Here is a 15,996-nt window from a genome sequence, read left to right as displayed (position 1 = left end):
ATAGAAATCTTTGAAAAATAACTGCTCCTAGAGTTGCCAGGTATACAAAACAAACTCCCCACATCACTGCCAAGCACATACAGGAAGATTTGGATGGCAATAGAATGGTTATGCGCTGAGCCACTGTGCAGCATCATTGAGCAAACTCTTCTACATGGAAGAGTCATCAATATGTAACCTTCACTGTGATCACATCACAAAAGTTCTGTGGCAGCCAGTTGCACAGGAAATGTGGAAATCAGATGGAAGAAGGGATTCTGTCTTATTCTTCTTTCTTATTATTCTTATAGAAAAGCCTATAATCCATAGCCAGTGAGATATTATAAGACAATGATCCAAAGAACACAAAGAAACAAAGGATTAAGGTATTAAAATGGCTTTCGCCATCCCTGTTTTCAAAATGTGAAATTCAGCCGCTATATGCCATTAAGTTTGTTCCACGCAGAGACAGTATTTCATTTTAAAAAATCAACAAAATGTGTAATATGACCAAGGGGGCCTTTTGCATTGTTACTTTTTATATCACTGCCTGTTGGTTCGTAGAGTTTTGTGTGTAATATAATACTTTAACATGTCATCAATTACTTTATGTTGGGTTTTAGTCATTTCCACCCCTGTTGCATGTGTCACTGCAGTTTGAATAAACCAGCAGTGTCCATTCTCATCCACAAAAGGTCATTGTGGCTGGGGGGTTTTATTCCAGCAAAGCAGCAACGCACCTAAACAGCTGTTGCTGATTAAACAAGTAGACTCAGGTGCTCCTGCTTGTTTGAAATGAAAACTGCAACCACACCGGCCCTTTGTGGACAAGATTGGACACCCCTGGAGTAAGAAAGGGCTTTCAGTCACTCACCATGTTTGGAAGGTTCTAGAATTACAGTCTGCTCTCCAACAGATTTCAGAACACCCTGGGTCTGTCCCAGTCACCACAGAAAAAAGAGGAAAAATAGATGGACATAGAAGACTGTTGTTACTCTACAATTACGCGACAAATATCTTCACTGTCAGATCAAAACCACACATCTTTTATTGTTCTTTTTTCTTTGATCGAGTGAAGGCGAGTTGTCCTTTACATTGTGCGAAGATTTAATGATGAACAGGCAAATAGAAATGACTTTGAATAAAACCCTGTGCATTAATGTATACTTAAGTTTATTTCTTTCTCCTGATATTACCATTTTGGAGATATGACATTTAATACTGACATCACCAACATGTTTGGGTCCCCTTTCTCATCAATTTTACAGTGTACCTTATTAAAAATTTGTACAAGTGGGGAAACCTAAGCTTCAAAGTAAAGAATGACAGGTAAAAAGTGTGTCAGAGAGAATTTGGTTGGAAGAGAGTTTTGATTAGGGATGAAATTATCAGCAGCTGTTGCTTCCTTAAGCCCTATTTGGACAGGATTAGTTTCACATGATGAGGTGTGGTAATGTGCCATGTCAGTCACTTTTATGAACAGCTTGCCCCAAAATCAGTAAAGGTTCCAGTGCTACTTACTGTCTATAAATCCAACTGTAGGAATAACCTCAGGTTATGTTAGTACTGTGTGTGAATCGACATGTCAATAAAAAAACAAAATCATATTCTGTGGAAAGGAGTGGAAAGTATGGAGGCACTCCAGCAACTGTTTAGTTGTGTTGTCTGTGGCTAAAATCAAACTGACGTGTACTGTCCTGTAGCAAGTGTCCTACCTTGAACTTTAAAACGAAAAATGTTTGATTTTATGTGGTGATGCTGGCTGTTGGCTATGAATTCCCAGGCTAATAACAATGCTAATCACACTCTGCAATTACTTAAGACAGCAAGATGGTTGGGGTAAACAAGACAACGTCTCTGGAGTGGAGGCAGTGAGTAAATCGATTAGTCGCTCTCGTCTCTCGTCATTTATACTGAGATTTCTTCTTTCTCTTGTTCATTTTGGTTTTGAGTTGTCGCTTTATTCAGTTGTTCTTATTGTATCAGCAAATATGCAAACAGTAAGTCACTCACCACTACATTCAGTTTTTTCCTCACACCGTCTGACCTTCCACTGGGGTTCCTGACTGTCACCTCAATGTAGTATTGGCCTGGAACCAGCGGGATGATAACGAAGGAAACAGCACGTGATGATTTGCCAGCTATGTTCACAGTGGTGCCATACTTCTTCTTGTGGCTGGCCAAACTGCATATAGTCTCAGTCTCCTTCAGCTCCACTATAACCTGCATTACATGAAGGATTTCATACAGAATCAGTCCTGATTAGTTTAACATGGTGCTGAATCACCAGCTTTACCAGCTCAGTGCAATACTCTGACATTCAGTGTGTGATGTACACTCTCAGAAATAAAGGTAAATACATGGTTTATGGTTTGGATTATGCTACAGAGATTAAGCAATACGGTTCAGGCTCTGTCATCTTTACTTCACTGTGACCCACATGTAGCCTAATAACAATAATTCTAATGAAATGCTATTATGTGAGCATGCAAATAACCGAACTAAATAGGGTATCATTAAATCCACTGTGAGAAAGTAAATCTTCATCACCGTTAGCATGACAGTAATGTAACACTGAAAACCCATTTCCAAGCTGGTAGAAATTAGCATTAGTTTCTAGTATAAAGAGGTGAAAGAAGGTGAAAGCATTAAATTGCCTATTTTTTTTTTCCAGATTTGTTGGTGTGATTTGCTGTGCCAGGTTCTCTTGTAACCAACACGGCTACTGGTTGCTATTATTTTATTATTTGGTTGCTGTCGCTAGTCAATTTGCATCACTCATGCGCAGCACTGTCTTGCATGGCTAGAAAGCATTACTTTTACCAGCATTAGCCGACACTACCTGACATTTTTAAATTGTAGTTGAGCGGTAACAAAACAGCCATGTTTTTAGTGGTAATTACATGTATATTTTGAACTCTTCCCTGCTCGGTTTGGCGAGATATCCTACATGTTTGAGTGAAAACACAAAGCTTTAAATTGTGATTATCTTCCAAATTGGTTTTGCTTTGTATATGGTAGCATTCTTAGCCTGTATGGGCACAACAGTAACAATAGCATGAACAAAGCTGGGCAAAATATAGACTCATTTCAAATGTATTCCTACTCCCAGTGTAGTGTGCACTATGTAGATGGTTATATATAATAAGGTTTACATACAAACAGTGCATTAAATATTTAATTAATGCCATTCGTATTTAGTCATGGCTGCACAACATCCTGTCTAACATTTATTGCACTATTTAGGCACAAAAGTCATGATTTTGTGACCTATGCAGGGCATTGTGTTAGGAGCAGGGTTGGTAATGGAATACATGTAACGGTGTCACTTAATCAGAATCTGCCTATAGCAGAGTTGTACCAGAGAGGGCATTGCAGATGCTGAACCAACCACAGTAATGTTATTTTGACAGTTTTCAAAGAAGTGTTAAATTAAAAAATGTACAATACTGATGTCATTTAATCTACTGAACATTTACCCTCCAGGGTCAACGAATGTGTCAGCGCATCAAATTAGATGTTTTTCTGTGTTTCTATTAATATCTTTGGATAATACAGCACAGAAAGGCAGTTCTAACTCCTGAATCTGTAAAGTTCGTTCTTATCATGAGATCGTACTTGACTCTCATCCAGAGTTATAAGGGAAGGGAATGAAGAGAAGTTGAGACACACGCCGTCTGCCTCTCAGTGTGTGTAACTGGTGGATTTGTGTTTCTGTCATCTGCCTCTCGTCTGTAATTAGTGGATCCGTGTTTCCATCTATTTTTTGCATTAAACTGACCAACAGAAATCACAAAGGACTTTGCTATTATGTTAGAAACTTTTCATTTTTCATTCAGTTGCCTTGGACACACACATGAAATGGTGTGTAAAAGGTTTACAGCCGTTGAAGTTGCTGCTGTGGTTTTGGAAAGTAGCGACTAACATTCATCTACTATTTAATTCATACATTTCACTACTTTCTTGAACCTAAGACTTTGGTAGACCTATTCAAAGCACCAAAGCAATTCATTCCCATGAGTAAAGCTATGTTTTCACAAGTGATATTAAGAATTTCTAAAAATTGGACTTCACATTTTTGGCTCTATGGCCAAATTATCTCTTTACCCAGTGCTCCAGGTCAAATGGGGTCTCATTATACAGATATCATCTTCTCATTATAGAGAGAGCTGAGATTGGTGGGTATCATGTTGTATGCAAATGCTTTTAGATGTGAATTTAAGAATGTATGCATAAATCAAGAAAATGCCCTCACACTCCAGAGGGTAAAGGAAACAAAAGTGGTTCTTTTATAGAACTGTTCCTAAAAAAAGCATTTTAGCACCATTATTTTTGAGAGTGTAACTATTTACAAACAACAGTATAAACAACCTTGTTGATTGCAGGACGATCGAAGTTGTGAACGACTGCCTTGATTTCTATTTGCTCATTGACTACAGCCGAATAAGGCAACTTCAGGTCAACAAAGAAAGACTTCTTAACCACAATCTCCTTTGGTTCTGCCACACAAATACCTGAGAAAAGGTAGAAAAAAAAATGCAAATTGACATAAGAGAAAAAGATATTATAATTTTACTGTAGTATTTGAAATTTCACAAACAATGACTATAAAATAATTTTAAATATATTAATAAAGTGGAACACGTTATTTATTATTTAACGTCTGTAAGTTTTACCCAGAATTAAGTTACAGCTGTTTTGTTCTATTATTAAAATGAAATCAAAATACTTCCTCTAAGTTATTGATTGCAGTTTGAACTCTTCTTGTTCATTGTGTTGTAGAGATGTAAAACTAGATTTTTTGCACAAAAACATTCAATCTACCTTTTTTTTTTTTTGGCCAAAAGGTTGCAGCTGTACTACATTTGAATGCTGCTACTACACCTAAACCAAAATGCCACAGCATAATTAAATATGACTTTTGATGTAGCACTTGACTGTTTGATTTGTGTTATTTGAACACAACTTCTTAAATGAAAATGTTTTCATTTTCATTTTTAAATGAATGATTTTTCATTTAAGAATTAAAAATGGCAGCTTGGTCCATGAGTTTGGCTAACAGAAAGTGCTGGAAATGTGCTAGTGCACTTAATAAGTTCATTTAACCTACACAGTGTGAGCCTCTGCTTGAGTATAAAGAAAACCAAATGCATCCATTAAATAATAAACACAGTTATGCATACAGTTCACTTTTACCGACCAACACACACACACACACACACACACACTCACCATAGTCGACAGACGTGCTGATAGCAGTGATCACCCAGGTGGTGATGGATTCTGGAAATCTCTGTTCGGTGGTAATTTCACTGTGTGAAAGCAACAATCTTTCTGTGAATGCATTTAAGTTAAACTACAAAGCCAGACTGCAATTTCAGTCAAAGTGCCCATGTCTGGTGTTTGTCTCCTATTTAATATTTTTCCCTTGATATCCACTTATGATGCTTGTGCAGCAATAACAATACAAATAGCAATAGCAATTTCAATGCCCATTGTCCAGCTTCTGTTTATCTCTTAGAGTTAAACAATCTGTTTTTGTTACTGTACCTTTAGGAATTATGCCATGATGTAAACTACCTCTGTTCTGATTGGCTGTCATGTACCTGGTTCAAAAAGCAGTCCAGGCTGAAACACTACCTGATATAATTTTACAATAAAATTAATTCAGTAGTATAAGAAGATATATACAGTGGTATATAATTTTACAATTACAGTATTTGTATTCTGGGAGACTTGTAATTGAATCATGTTACTGAAGTATGTTGAATGTTACTGAATGTTTGGGAGGGGAATCAAAGTCAAGCCTACCCACTATGCTAGACATAGCTTTGTTTTCCAGCTTAGTTTCCATATTGGGACTGTATGTACTTAGGAGTGAGCGGTATACTTAAAACTTACATACTACAAACTCTTATTCCAAAAAAAGTGACTGTGCACTTTTCCATGATGTGGGCCTTTTAACAAAGCAGAATGTAGACAAACCCATAAATGCTTTTTTTCTGCTACACACTTTTTTTAACCTAATGAAATATTCTGTATGTCTAATGTTGTTTATTTATTCTGCTAAGACTAAATTGATAAACTGTCATACTGACCATTTCTGTTTCTCTTTGCAGTCAGGAAGATCTAAATCCATCCACATCCAGCTCTCAGGAAAGACTGAGCGTGTTACAATATTACCAGACTTGTTTTCATCATACTCTTCCTCCTCGCCTTGAAAAGAGAGAAACATGTGCTGAATACTTTAATATCTTAAATGTTTAGGTTTGTTTAAGCAAAAGCAAAATGAAATTTAATACCTTTGAGAATAAAAAAAAGACATCTTATTACCTGAAAAATTTTAAACCTATTTGAAGACTTTAAAAGATTTTTTTAGGTATTTGCAGGAACCATGATGCTGAAACTTAAGTTTGGAGAATTCCAAACCAACTCTACTGCAAATTCAAAATGCACATTGTTATACAAAAACATCATTTTAAAGAGACTCTTCAAAAGCCAGAGTGTAATTTGAATGCTTCACGGTTGTATTTTTTACATTTCAAGAGCGCACAAATGTACATTTTGTTAAATACAATTTGCATAATTTATTTAATAAGTAATACGTTAATGAAAGCAATAGTAATAGAAAACTGCTCAATGTAAAGATATGGTGATACCCTTAAGAAATCTGTAGAAATACAAAACTTTTTTTTTTCTTCTTCTGAAGAGGCAAGAAATTTTCTTTTAAGAAATGAATGTTGTTAAACACAACATTTTTCCTGTCAGTTGACGTTGCATGAAAATGAGTATTCGTGAAGTCAGGCACACTAAAATCTACAGCTCAATGTCGGCCTTGTGTGCACAAAAATATGGAAACATATCAGAAAATTCAAATTTAGTTTTATTGGGTTATTTTGCCGATTGAGATTACCATTGATATTTCATTCATGAAGATATTTATGTGCGTTTTATGTAGCTTTACTTTAATTAAAATGTATTCCTAGAATTGCATGTTTATGCTTCCTATGATAATGGTGTCAAAAGGATAATAAGAATTCATTTTACCATACATGCATTTGCACTCTCTAATAACACATTTGAATTTGCATTGTCAAAGAAAACACCGAGCTAGAAAGATGGCAAAATTCAAATGTAGAATGGAAACAGTGCCTCTCCTCTTTGCAGTTACATATTCTCACATACTGCACTTATACTGTAGCAAAATGTCCTTTAGTATGCTTTCAAACCAAGTGCACAATGACATCAGCCTCACATCCGAGGCTAATGCGTTTGAAGAGCTCAAGTTTTACATCTTATCAGAGTCTTTTTGGCTGGTTGAGCCGTGGTTGAATGTTTTCTAAAGCCAGTGATGCACTGTGCGATTTTAGAAATCTTGTTCTTTGATGACTCGCACTGTACATTTGAGTAGACCATCATGTACAGACAAAGCCTGCAATTTATATACTCGCACTGCAGCAGCTTTGCTAACTTGTGCCACACTCTGAAAAAGCACTCGCTGATGTACATGGTAAGACAGTATGGTGTGTCAACAACCTGTTTTACAAAAAACATTTTTTTAAAGAAATGACTGTATTAATGCTTATACACTCAAACGGAGTAAAGTTGGCCAAGACATAGATTTTGTTAGCTTACATGTTTCTACCCATATTGGGGAAGTAATTTTGATTGTAATTTGCATCTGATGCCTTTTCTATGTCAGCAAGCCCTTGTTCACTGCCAGCTTGAGTCGTTTGTTCATTAGCGTGGTAATGTACACTTGGCTTACATTATATGGTATCAGGAGGCATCAGATGTTAGTATCATTGGTATTATGAGAATGAGTATGAGAAATTTTTATGGTATGGGGCCAAGACGCAATACTGGTAATTGGTTTCAGTACATCCCTACATCAGACCATTCAGTGACCCCTTGTGGCCTGTGGATAGGAGGTCATCCTGGAAGAGACACCTATCAAAGTATAAAGGCAGCAGTCATAATAACTTCTCTAACACTGCATTTGCATGGCAACACACCACAGCATATCCTATTCACTAATAATGGGCACTGCTTTTTTCATCAGACACAATGAATTATGTGGGTCATGTGTATCAGATCTGGGGTATACAGTGTGTCAGAGTTGAGGAGAGCTGAGCTGTTTGCATGATTTGTGTCTGACGCTCAACATATGAAACACAAGTTCCACTTTTCAAATGTTCCTGTGTGACGATGACAACCATGAGAGGCACAAAGGCCAAACATAAGTCCCAACTCTGCCACCAACTCTGCTGCTAGACTACAATCAACAAATCGACCCTGGCGGCTGAGCTGTGGAGTCGGGGGGGGGGTGACAAGGAGGTGGAGCAATGAGCTATCTGCCCCTCTTGACACAAGAGCTCACGCTGCCTTAATGGGAGCCAGCTGATAGTGAGCACCTTTAAAAGAGCAGAGAGGGAACAGAGGAAGAGAGGAACGAGCAGCAGCAGCGACAGACTTATGAGCTGAAAAGCTTGGTTTTGGAGAAAGTGACTGAAAAGCAGGCCTTTGGTTGTGTTTTGTTTGTTCCATTAGAAAATAAAGTAAAAATGGCTGCTGCAACGGTCAACCCTGCCTCCAGCGTCCTTCCTGAGCCAGGGGTAGCACAGGCTGTGCTACAGATACATAATGATTATTGAATAAATAAATGCATTACATAAATATTGACTTAGTAAAGCTGCGTTTTAAAGGACTTTCTCAGGGAACGCCCTCATGGTATACACACACAACCACTTACGTTCTTCACTGCACTGGACCAGTCAAAATGCACCACAGGGGGACAAGTAGACCCAAACCATGCCAGCAAAATGCCCCTCACAACATATTGGAGCCCTCACTGCAAGGGTCACACATTTAGGCCTGATACCATTCTCTTGGTGTATGCTGCACATGCTCTTGTCCACTTGTGGAGAACATTGTAAAGGATGACTCATCAGACTGCATCACTTTTTTTCGCATCTCTGTAGACTGGTGCGATGATTTTTCTCCACTGAATTCTCAAATGGTCATTTGTTTTTGTAAGGTGAGGTTTATGCATTGTAGCCCTTCTATAACAGTCCTTTCTACATAGATGTGGTCAGACCATTGTTGTTGAGTTTGATCACATCCGGTATTGACATTCCCAGTCACCTGAGGAACAGCCGCTCTTACATATCACACTAATGCATGAGCTCACTGAATGTGTGCTTTCAACCACAATTTCTAACCCTGTTGATTATGTCCTTTTCATCTTCTAAGACTGAAGTTTGGAGGTGTGGAAAATAGCCTTGCAGATTTCTTTAAAAAAACTGAAAGCAAGCCTCCTGAAAAGACGGAAATTATAATGTACATATAAAGATAATGTTTTCTGACACCTGAGAATAAGTAGTACATAATCACCATTTTTTTCTGGAAATAAAATAAACGAAGGGTGGTCTGACTTTTACACAGTAGTGGAATTATAATAGCAGATGTTTCTTACTTCTGGCCAGGTGCAGCTCTTCGTGAAGTGACTCCTGCTTTACCTCGGCCAGTTTCTTGCAGCAGTTCAGGAAGGCTTTACGGCATTCCTCTCCATCCTCAACATACTCAGCTCTGTGTTCACAGGTGGAACCGAGAAGGTTTTCCACTATTCCATCCAAGCAGCAGTGCTTTAGGTTGTCACTGTAATCCTCCACTAAATAAATAAATAAATAAATAAATAAATAAATGTTCTTAACAGTCACACAAAACATCCTAAATGTTCCATCCACTGAATGGCAGACCCAACAGTATTTTGGTACCATTTTATTTTTATTTTTCTAATGAAAGCAAGCCACTGTTTTTTATATATTTATTTATATAATTTATATTCACCTTTCAAACACTGTGGTCATTCGAAGTGCTTTGCAAAAAAAATAATAATAAATTACTTTAATAAGGTGCTGTTACAGGCTAGAAGTTCAGTAGAGCCAACAGTGTTTTAAACCAAGCCGTGCTCAAATAGGAATGTTTACAGCCTGCATTGGAAAGTGTCCAGTCTAAGAGCTCTTCTAGCGCTCTCTGTCAACTGGTTCCATTTAAGACCAATACAGTTGCAGCAATACATTCATTTAACCATGTTTCTGTTAAAAGCATAAAATCAAGTGCATGGGCTGTAATAAAATCATTAATCAAATAAGACTTGTTTGTGAGAGATCTTATATTGAGAACAGCTAACTTAGTATCCTGTGCACTTCGCACCAAACGCTGTGATTGGATACATTCACGTTATTATGTGACATGTAGTCTTTGTTCTTTCAATTTCTGATCACTACTGGAATTGGAGAGATTATCGGCACACAGAGTCTGTGCTTGATTGTAATTCATGCACTGCTAACATCACTGTAGTAGCATAGACCTGAAACATATCAATTTGCTGAATTACTAGAAAATACGGTGACCATTTCAGCTGAAGAGGGTGGGTGGAGCTTCTGCTGATGATGAGGCAGAACTGCCTTTCTGAAAGTTGAGGAACTTGTCTCTTTCTTTGAGGTGCTACAGGCGGGGAGGAAGCTTGAATCTCCTTAGAGGAAGGTGTGGGAGATGGAAGTGTAAATGAAGCAGTAGATGAGGGTGGAGGAGAAACTGGGCTTATTTTTCACTGGCTGAAAGGAAAAGCAACAGCCTCATTCCAGCTCACACCAGCTTCTTCACAGTTGCAGGGAGGATCAGGTGGGGTGGGGGTGATGATGGAGGACAATGTGATCATTGTCATGGCTTTTATCCAATAAATGCAGCTCTGAGTAATGAGAGAGTCCTTGGGTGTTAGTGCTGATTTGTCTCCTCCAATGTAGTAGATAAGTTACGCATAGAGAAAATTAGATTCTCTGTCACACATTCGACACCCATCTTGTTAGTATGTAGTCTGTCTTGCCTTAAAAAGTCTCTCTTCCCAAAAGTTAAAGTTGTCAATAATGTACAGTCCATTTGATTTGCAGCTTTGACGTAGCCATGTGTTTAATCCAAGTAGCCTTGAGAACATATTCATTATATTCATTCTCCATGCAGGACGAGGACCACTGATAAATGATCAGATGTTGAGCGTGCTGACTTTGTTAAGGAGGTATTACAGTTGTTTTTTAATGTCTCAGATTATTGCTTCCTTGTGTCATTCTTGCCAACATGAACAACAAACTACATCACTGCTGTGTATTCAGCCAGTAATGTAGGAAACCTTTCATTCAGTTCATAAACTGATGTTCAGCTCACATCGAACTATGAGTTTCTGTTTTTTTTTGAGTTTCTGTAGTAGTTAGAGAGTCTTCCACAAAAAAACAAGGGTGTCTGTAGCAGACTGGGGCCCTGTGGCTCTACTGGGGTGCTCTGACAGGCTGACACCTCCAGTTCTTTCTGCATTATGTTCACTGCCTTTCAGAAACTCACTGAGGCCTTGCAGTGGTTCAAACAGTAGGATGGGCTGTGCTGGCAAGGGTGGAATATAGAGACTACAGAGCTACATGTAGCAACGCATTTGGGTTTAGCTCCAATGCAGACCCATTGCTCATATATTTCAGCTTTGCTGACATTAGTGGCTCCATCCACGTGTTCCACTGGCCTGGCTCTGTCTTCACTGCCCACTATTCGGTTAGGCCGCCCACCCACAGTCTGTGTGTCTCCACTGCCTGCTGCTCCATTAGGCCACCCGTCCAATCTTTGCTGATACCACTCCCACACTCTGATACTCCTTGTGCAGCGCAGGAATGCCATTTCTTAAATTCCAAAAACAAGCTCTGAAAACTGATTTCCAAAATTGTGTACCTTTCCTCTTTGGTAGCCAACCTAAAATATCAGGTACAAAGTACAAAGACTGAAACATGAAACATCTTTTAGGAACATTTCATTAAATTGGTTAGGCTATGTATGTAGAGTATTGCTCACTCATAAGGGATCACAGAGCTTTTCGTGATTATGGGAAATGTTTTTAGTTCACACCCAAAAATTAAGTGCATTTTTAAGCACAAAGTGTGTCACACACTTCACAAATACAGTATGAAGCACTGTTGATTGTTAGCCAATGGTTTTGTGCATTGCTGCTTAAAAAAAAATGTGATTTGTGTTCATTTAAATACTAAAAAGTTTTCAGTAGGTTACTGGAAAAAAAAATACAATTTACAGTACTGTGGCCCTCCTGAACCTAAGAACAGTGCATAAAACCTTCTCTCACAACTATAGGTTGTACTGACCCAGAGTCTTTTTGAGTTGTGCTTTGGTGAGGTCGCGTCGTTTTCTTTTGGGCTCAGTTGGGCAAGAGAAATCTTCACCAAGGGAAAGAAACAGAACAGGAAAATGAAGCATGTTTCATTCATTTAAAAAAATACGATTATTGTGCACAATGCACTGGATAACATTAAGCTAGTCCAGTTAGAATTAGCAATAATAAAGTACAATCCTCATTTCTGGAAAAGTTGAGTCATTCTGTACAATGCAATAAAGAACAAGAATCTGTGTTTTGTTACTTCCCTTCACACTTTATTTAACTGAAAGAGTACGAAGAAGAGATTTCCAATGTTTCCAACAACGAACTTAATTGAATTATTTCAATTTAAACAAATTCAGAATTTGAAGATTGCAACACACTCAAAGTTGGGACAGGGACAAAATAAGAGTGAAAAGTTTATAACATATTCAAATTACATTGTAACATTGAAACATTCCACAATTAGCAGGGGGATTTGTAACAGGTGAAGGTATCATGAATGAGTATGAAAGGAGCATCTACAAAAGGCTCAGTCTTTGCAAGCAAAGATGTGTCAAATTGTCAAAAAGCCCAAACCACAGACTGTTGATCAGCTAATGTCAAGGAAGTGTAAAGCAATGATGGGCTTGCAAAACCACTACAATTATTATCTTCTGTTCCCAAATGATTAAAAGGTGTAATTGAAAGGAAAGCTGATGTAGCACAGTGGTAAGCATGCTTCTGCGCCAATTTCATTTGAGTGTGTTGCAGATATCAAATTCCAAATTTGTTTAGATTTACAAAAATACGTGAAGTTGGAAATCTTTTCTTTGTACTCTTGTCAGTTAAAGAATCAAGAGAATCAACAAATCAGAGATTCTTATTTTATTGCATTTTACAAAATGTCTCAACTTCTCTGGAAATGGGGTTTATAAATAAACATATAGCCTTGAGTGCTGCTACTCTAAAAGAATGTCTGGCAGAGCGTGTTTTGATTGGACTGTTTAGCTAAATTTTCTTCTTTGAAAATTACACCCAATAGAAAATGAACCAGTATTGTAAATGTTAACCAAAACACATTTCCAGAAAGAAAGCTTACTATTTATTTTCTACTAGTTGAATTGTTCTAAAAACAACCTGAAGTCCCAAAAATATCACCTTCAGGCCCTTTGCCATACCTCTTCTGTCAGGGGTGTTTCCTGCAGAATTAGACATGAACAGGAGTCCTGCATCATAGAAAACTCCCATACTGTCTTTACCACTGCCAGCCGTGCAGGCAAGGTCATGCTTCTCAAAGGTGTCCCAGATCTATTGGTGGTAAATAAGGAAGCACCACATGTATAAATGTTAAATTAGTCATTTTTCATTCACACGTTCATTACACTTATTAAGCCCAGCAGAGAAGGTTCCATGGTCTAGAAAATGTTAAAATATTTTTCCTGTATTTTGCAACTTTGAAACGTGGCCCAAAATTACTTGGAAAAAAGTCTGGTTACATGTAAAAAATAAAGTGTTTAAAGTGTGTGTGTGTGTATATATATCCAAAAGTATGTGGCCACCTGTCCATTGCACCCACATGACCTTATAAGCTTATAAGCAGAGCTCTGTGCAGACCACTGGAGCTCCTCCACACCAAACTCATCAAAATGTGTCTTTATGTAGCTCACTTTGTGCTCAGGGGCTCAGTCATGTGAACAGGAAATGGCCTTTCCCAAACTGTCACTACAATGTTGGAAGCATATCATTGTCTAAAATGTCTTTGTATACTGTAGCATTAACATCTCCCTTCACTGGAACTAAGGGGCCCAAACTCTGAAAAACAGCCTCATAGCATCATCCCTCCTTCACCAAACTTCACTGTTGGCAGTATGCATCCTGACAGGTAGCGTTTTCCTGACAACTGCCAAATCTAAATTTGTCCAGACTGCCAGATAGTAAAATGTGACTTATCACTCCAGAGAACACGTTTCCACTGCTCCAGAGTCTGGTGGTGGTGTGATTAACACTGCTGCCCCCAGACACTTGGGATTGTGCATTATGATCTTAGGCTTGGGAAGATAAAGCAGTTTCTAGTAGTTTTACCTAAACCCGGTTTCAATGCCAATTTAAGCGGGTTTCTCGCTAGTCCAGGCAAATGTAGCGCACCCCGTGGTTGTTTCAGTGTATCCAAGTGTGTCTTGTGACCTTCAAGAATTTGTGCATAATGCTACTGGATAACAACACTGATCAATTTGCATTTTTCAACATTTTTTTGGAAAATCACTTAAGATTTAAGAAACATCCACTACAGCATCGAGAATCATCCACCACAAATAATACCTCCTCTGTGGTGGTCTTGTGAGGGTCCAGACCTTTGAAGAACAGGGTAAAAGGGGGCTGACAAAGTATGCAGAGAAACATATATAAACTACTGTCTGTAATTGTGGAACTACAGACTGCTCCTGTATGGCAAGTGGAGCTGATAAAATGGACAAAGAATATAGATTAAAGGTAAGTGTACTTAATGAAGTGGCTGGTCAGTGTACATATGATGTGTTTAAGGTTGCATAGTCCCTTATAGGTTGTACTTCCAACTTGGACTCCTGTTGTTTTCTTCTGATGAATATTACAATGCTAAATTAGAACAGCGACCTATCCAGGGTGGAGCTCAAGCCTATCCCATTGACCCCTGGGATAGGCTCCAGCTCCCCCGTGACCCAGAAGAATCAGTGGCTTAGAAAATGTTTGTTTTTTTTTGTTCTTGACAGATGAAAAATTAAAGGAAAAAAATTATGTAAAAAGTCTGAGTAAATTACTGGACCACCATGAGATGTTTAGCAATGCCAAAATGTAAACTAGGCATTCCAGTAATGATTATATATAGTTTGCCATGGTTTTACTGACCTTGGTCTGGCTGAGTCTGTTCTTGTTGTTGAGGACATAGATGCCCTTATCCATAGCAACAAGTCTGACCTTTGCCCCAGGATCGCCGGTGATTTTCAGCTCGGTGACATCACCAGGCTCATATGTGCTTGGCTCTACATTAACTTCAAGCTTTATGCATTGGAAAGAGAACAAAAGTGTCAAACTGTATCACCTGTTCATTTTCACCTGTCATCACTGTGATAAAAGAAACCATAACGTGTATATAGCATCAACTCCAATTCCCACAACCCCTTGGGTGATCATGTGACTCTGTCTCCATCACACCCAACTTGTCACAGACCAGCCTTGCCTGAATACTGATTGTGTTCACCTGTTTTGTCTGTCATATGACCTGTTTAGTTAGCCTTATAAGCCCAGTCTTTAGCATAGGGACTTCGTGAGGTATTGCTACTGTTTATAGAGCTACTGAGTATTTCATTGTGCATTCTGGGTTGTTTTTTTTGTGTATTGATCTCTTGGCTGTGTGATTCGACTCTGCCGTTTGCTTCCTCCCCTTATTGTGGTTATGAAGGTGCTTTTCTGGCATTGGATTGTTTTGGACTGACCGTTTTTTTGACCACGACATTGGAAATCCCTGAATCAAGTAAAGCCTCTTCTGTTTTTAGAATTTGCACATGTCTGACTTATTATGTAATAAAAAGTAATAATTGGTGGGAAAATGTAAGTATCCCGAGCTGGCAGCATTGATTTGGACAAAGTCATACAGTACTATGCAGTGTTATAAGTAAGTTACCCTTTATTAATCCCACAACAAGGAAATTCATCTCTTCATTTAACCTATCTGTGCAGTGAAACAACCACATACACACAAGTGGGCAGTGAACCCATTTGCTCAGAGCAGTGGGCAGCCCTATCCACAGTGCCCGGGGATCAGTTGGTGGTTAGGTGCCTTATTAAAGGGC

General features: G+C 38.4%; 1 protein-coding gene across 1 annotated transcript in view; it reads right to left on the bottom strand.

Annotated features, from left to right (window-relative positions):
• Positions 1-15,996, bottom strand: part of LOC118803437 (complement C3-like) — a 91,240-nt gene that overhangs the window by 37,664 nt on the left and 37,580 nt on the right. The window contains exons 14-22 of the mRNA XM_036563924.1: positions 15,053-15,202; positions 13,348-13,477; positions 12,177-12,248; positions 9,455-9,649; positions 6,078-6,195; positions 5,212-5,291; positions 4,351-4,493; positions 1,993-2,202; positions 854-914 (exon numbers count right to left, since the gene is read on the bottom strand). Coding sequence (XP_036419817.1) covers positions 854-914; positions 1,993-2,202; positions 4,351-4,493; positions 5,212-5,291; positions 6,078-6,195; positions 9,455-9,649; positions 12,177-12,248; positions 13,348-13,477; positions 15,053-15,202 — 1,159 coding nt within the window. The remainder of the gene's footprint in view (positions 1-853; positions 915-1,992; positions 2,203-4,350; positions 4,494-5,211; positions 5,292-6,077; positions 6,196-9,454; positions 9,650-12,176; positions 12,249-13,347; positions 13,478-15,052; positions 15,203-15,996) is intronic.

Source organism: Colossoma macropomum, unplaced genomic scaffold (assembly GCF_904425465.1).
Source record: "Colossoma macropomum unplaced genomic scaffold, Colossoma_macropomum, whole genome shotgun sequence".
Taxonomy (NCBI): domain Eukaryota; kingdom Metazoa; phylum Chordata; class Actinopteri; order Characiformes; family Serrasalmidae; genus Colossoma; species Colossoma macropomum.
Note: the sequence above shows the minus strand (reverse complement) of the source record. Positions and strands in the feature narration are given on the sequence as shown.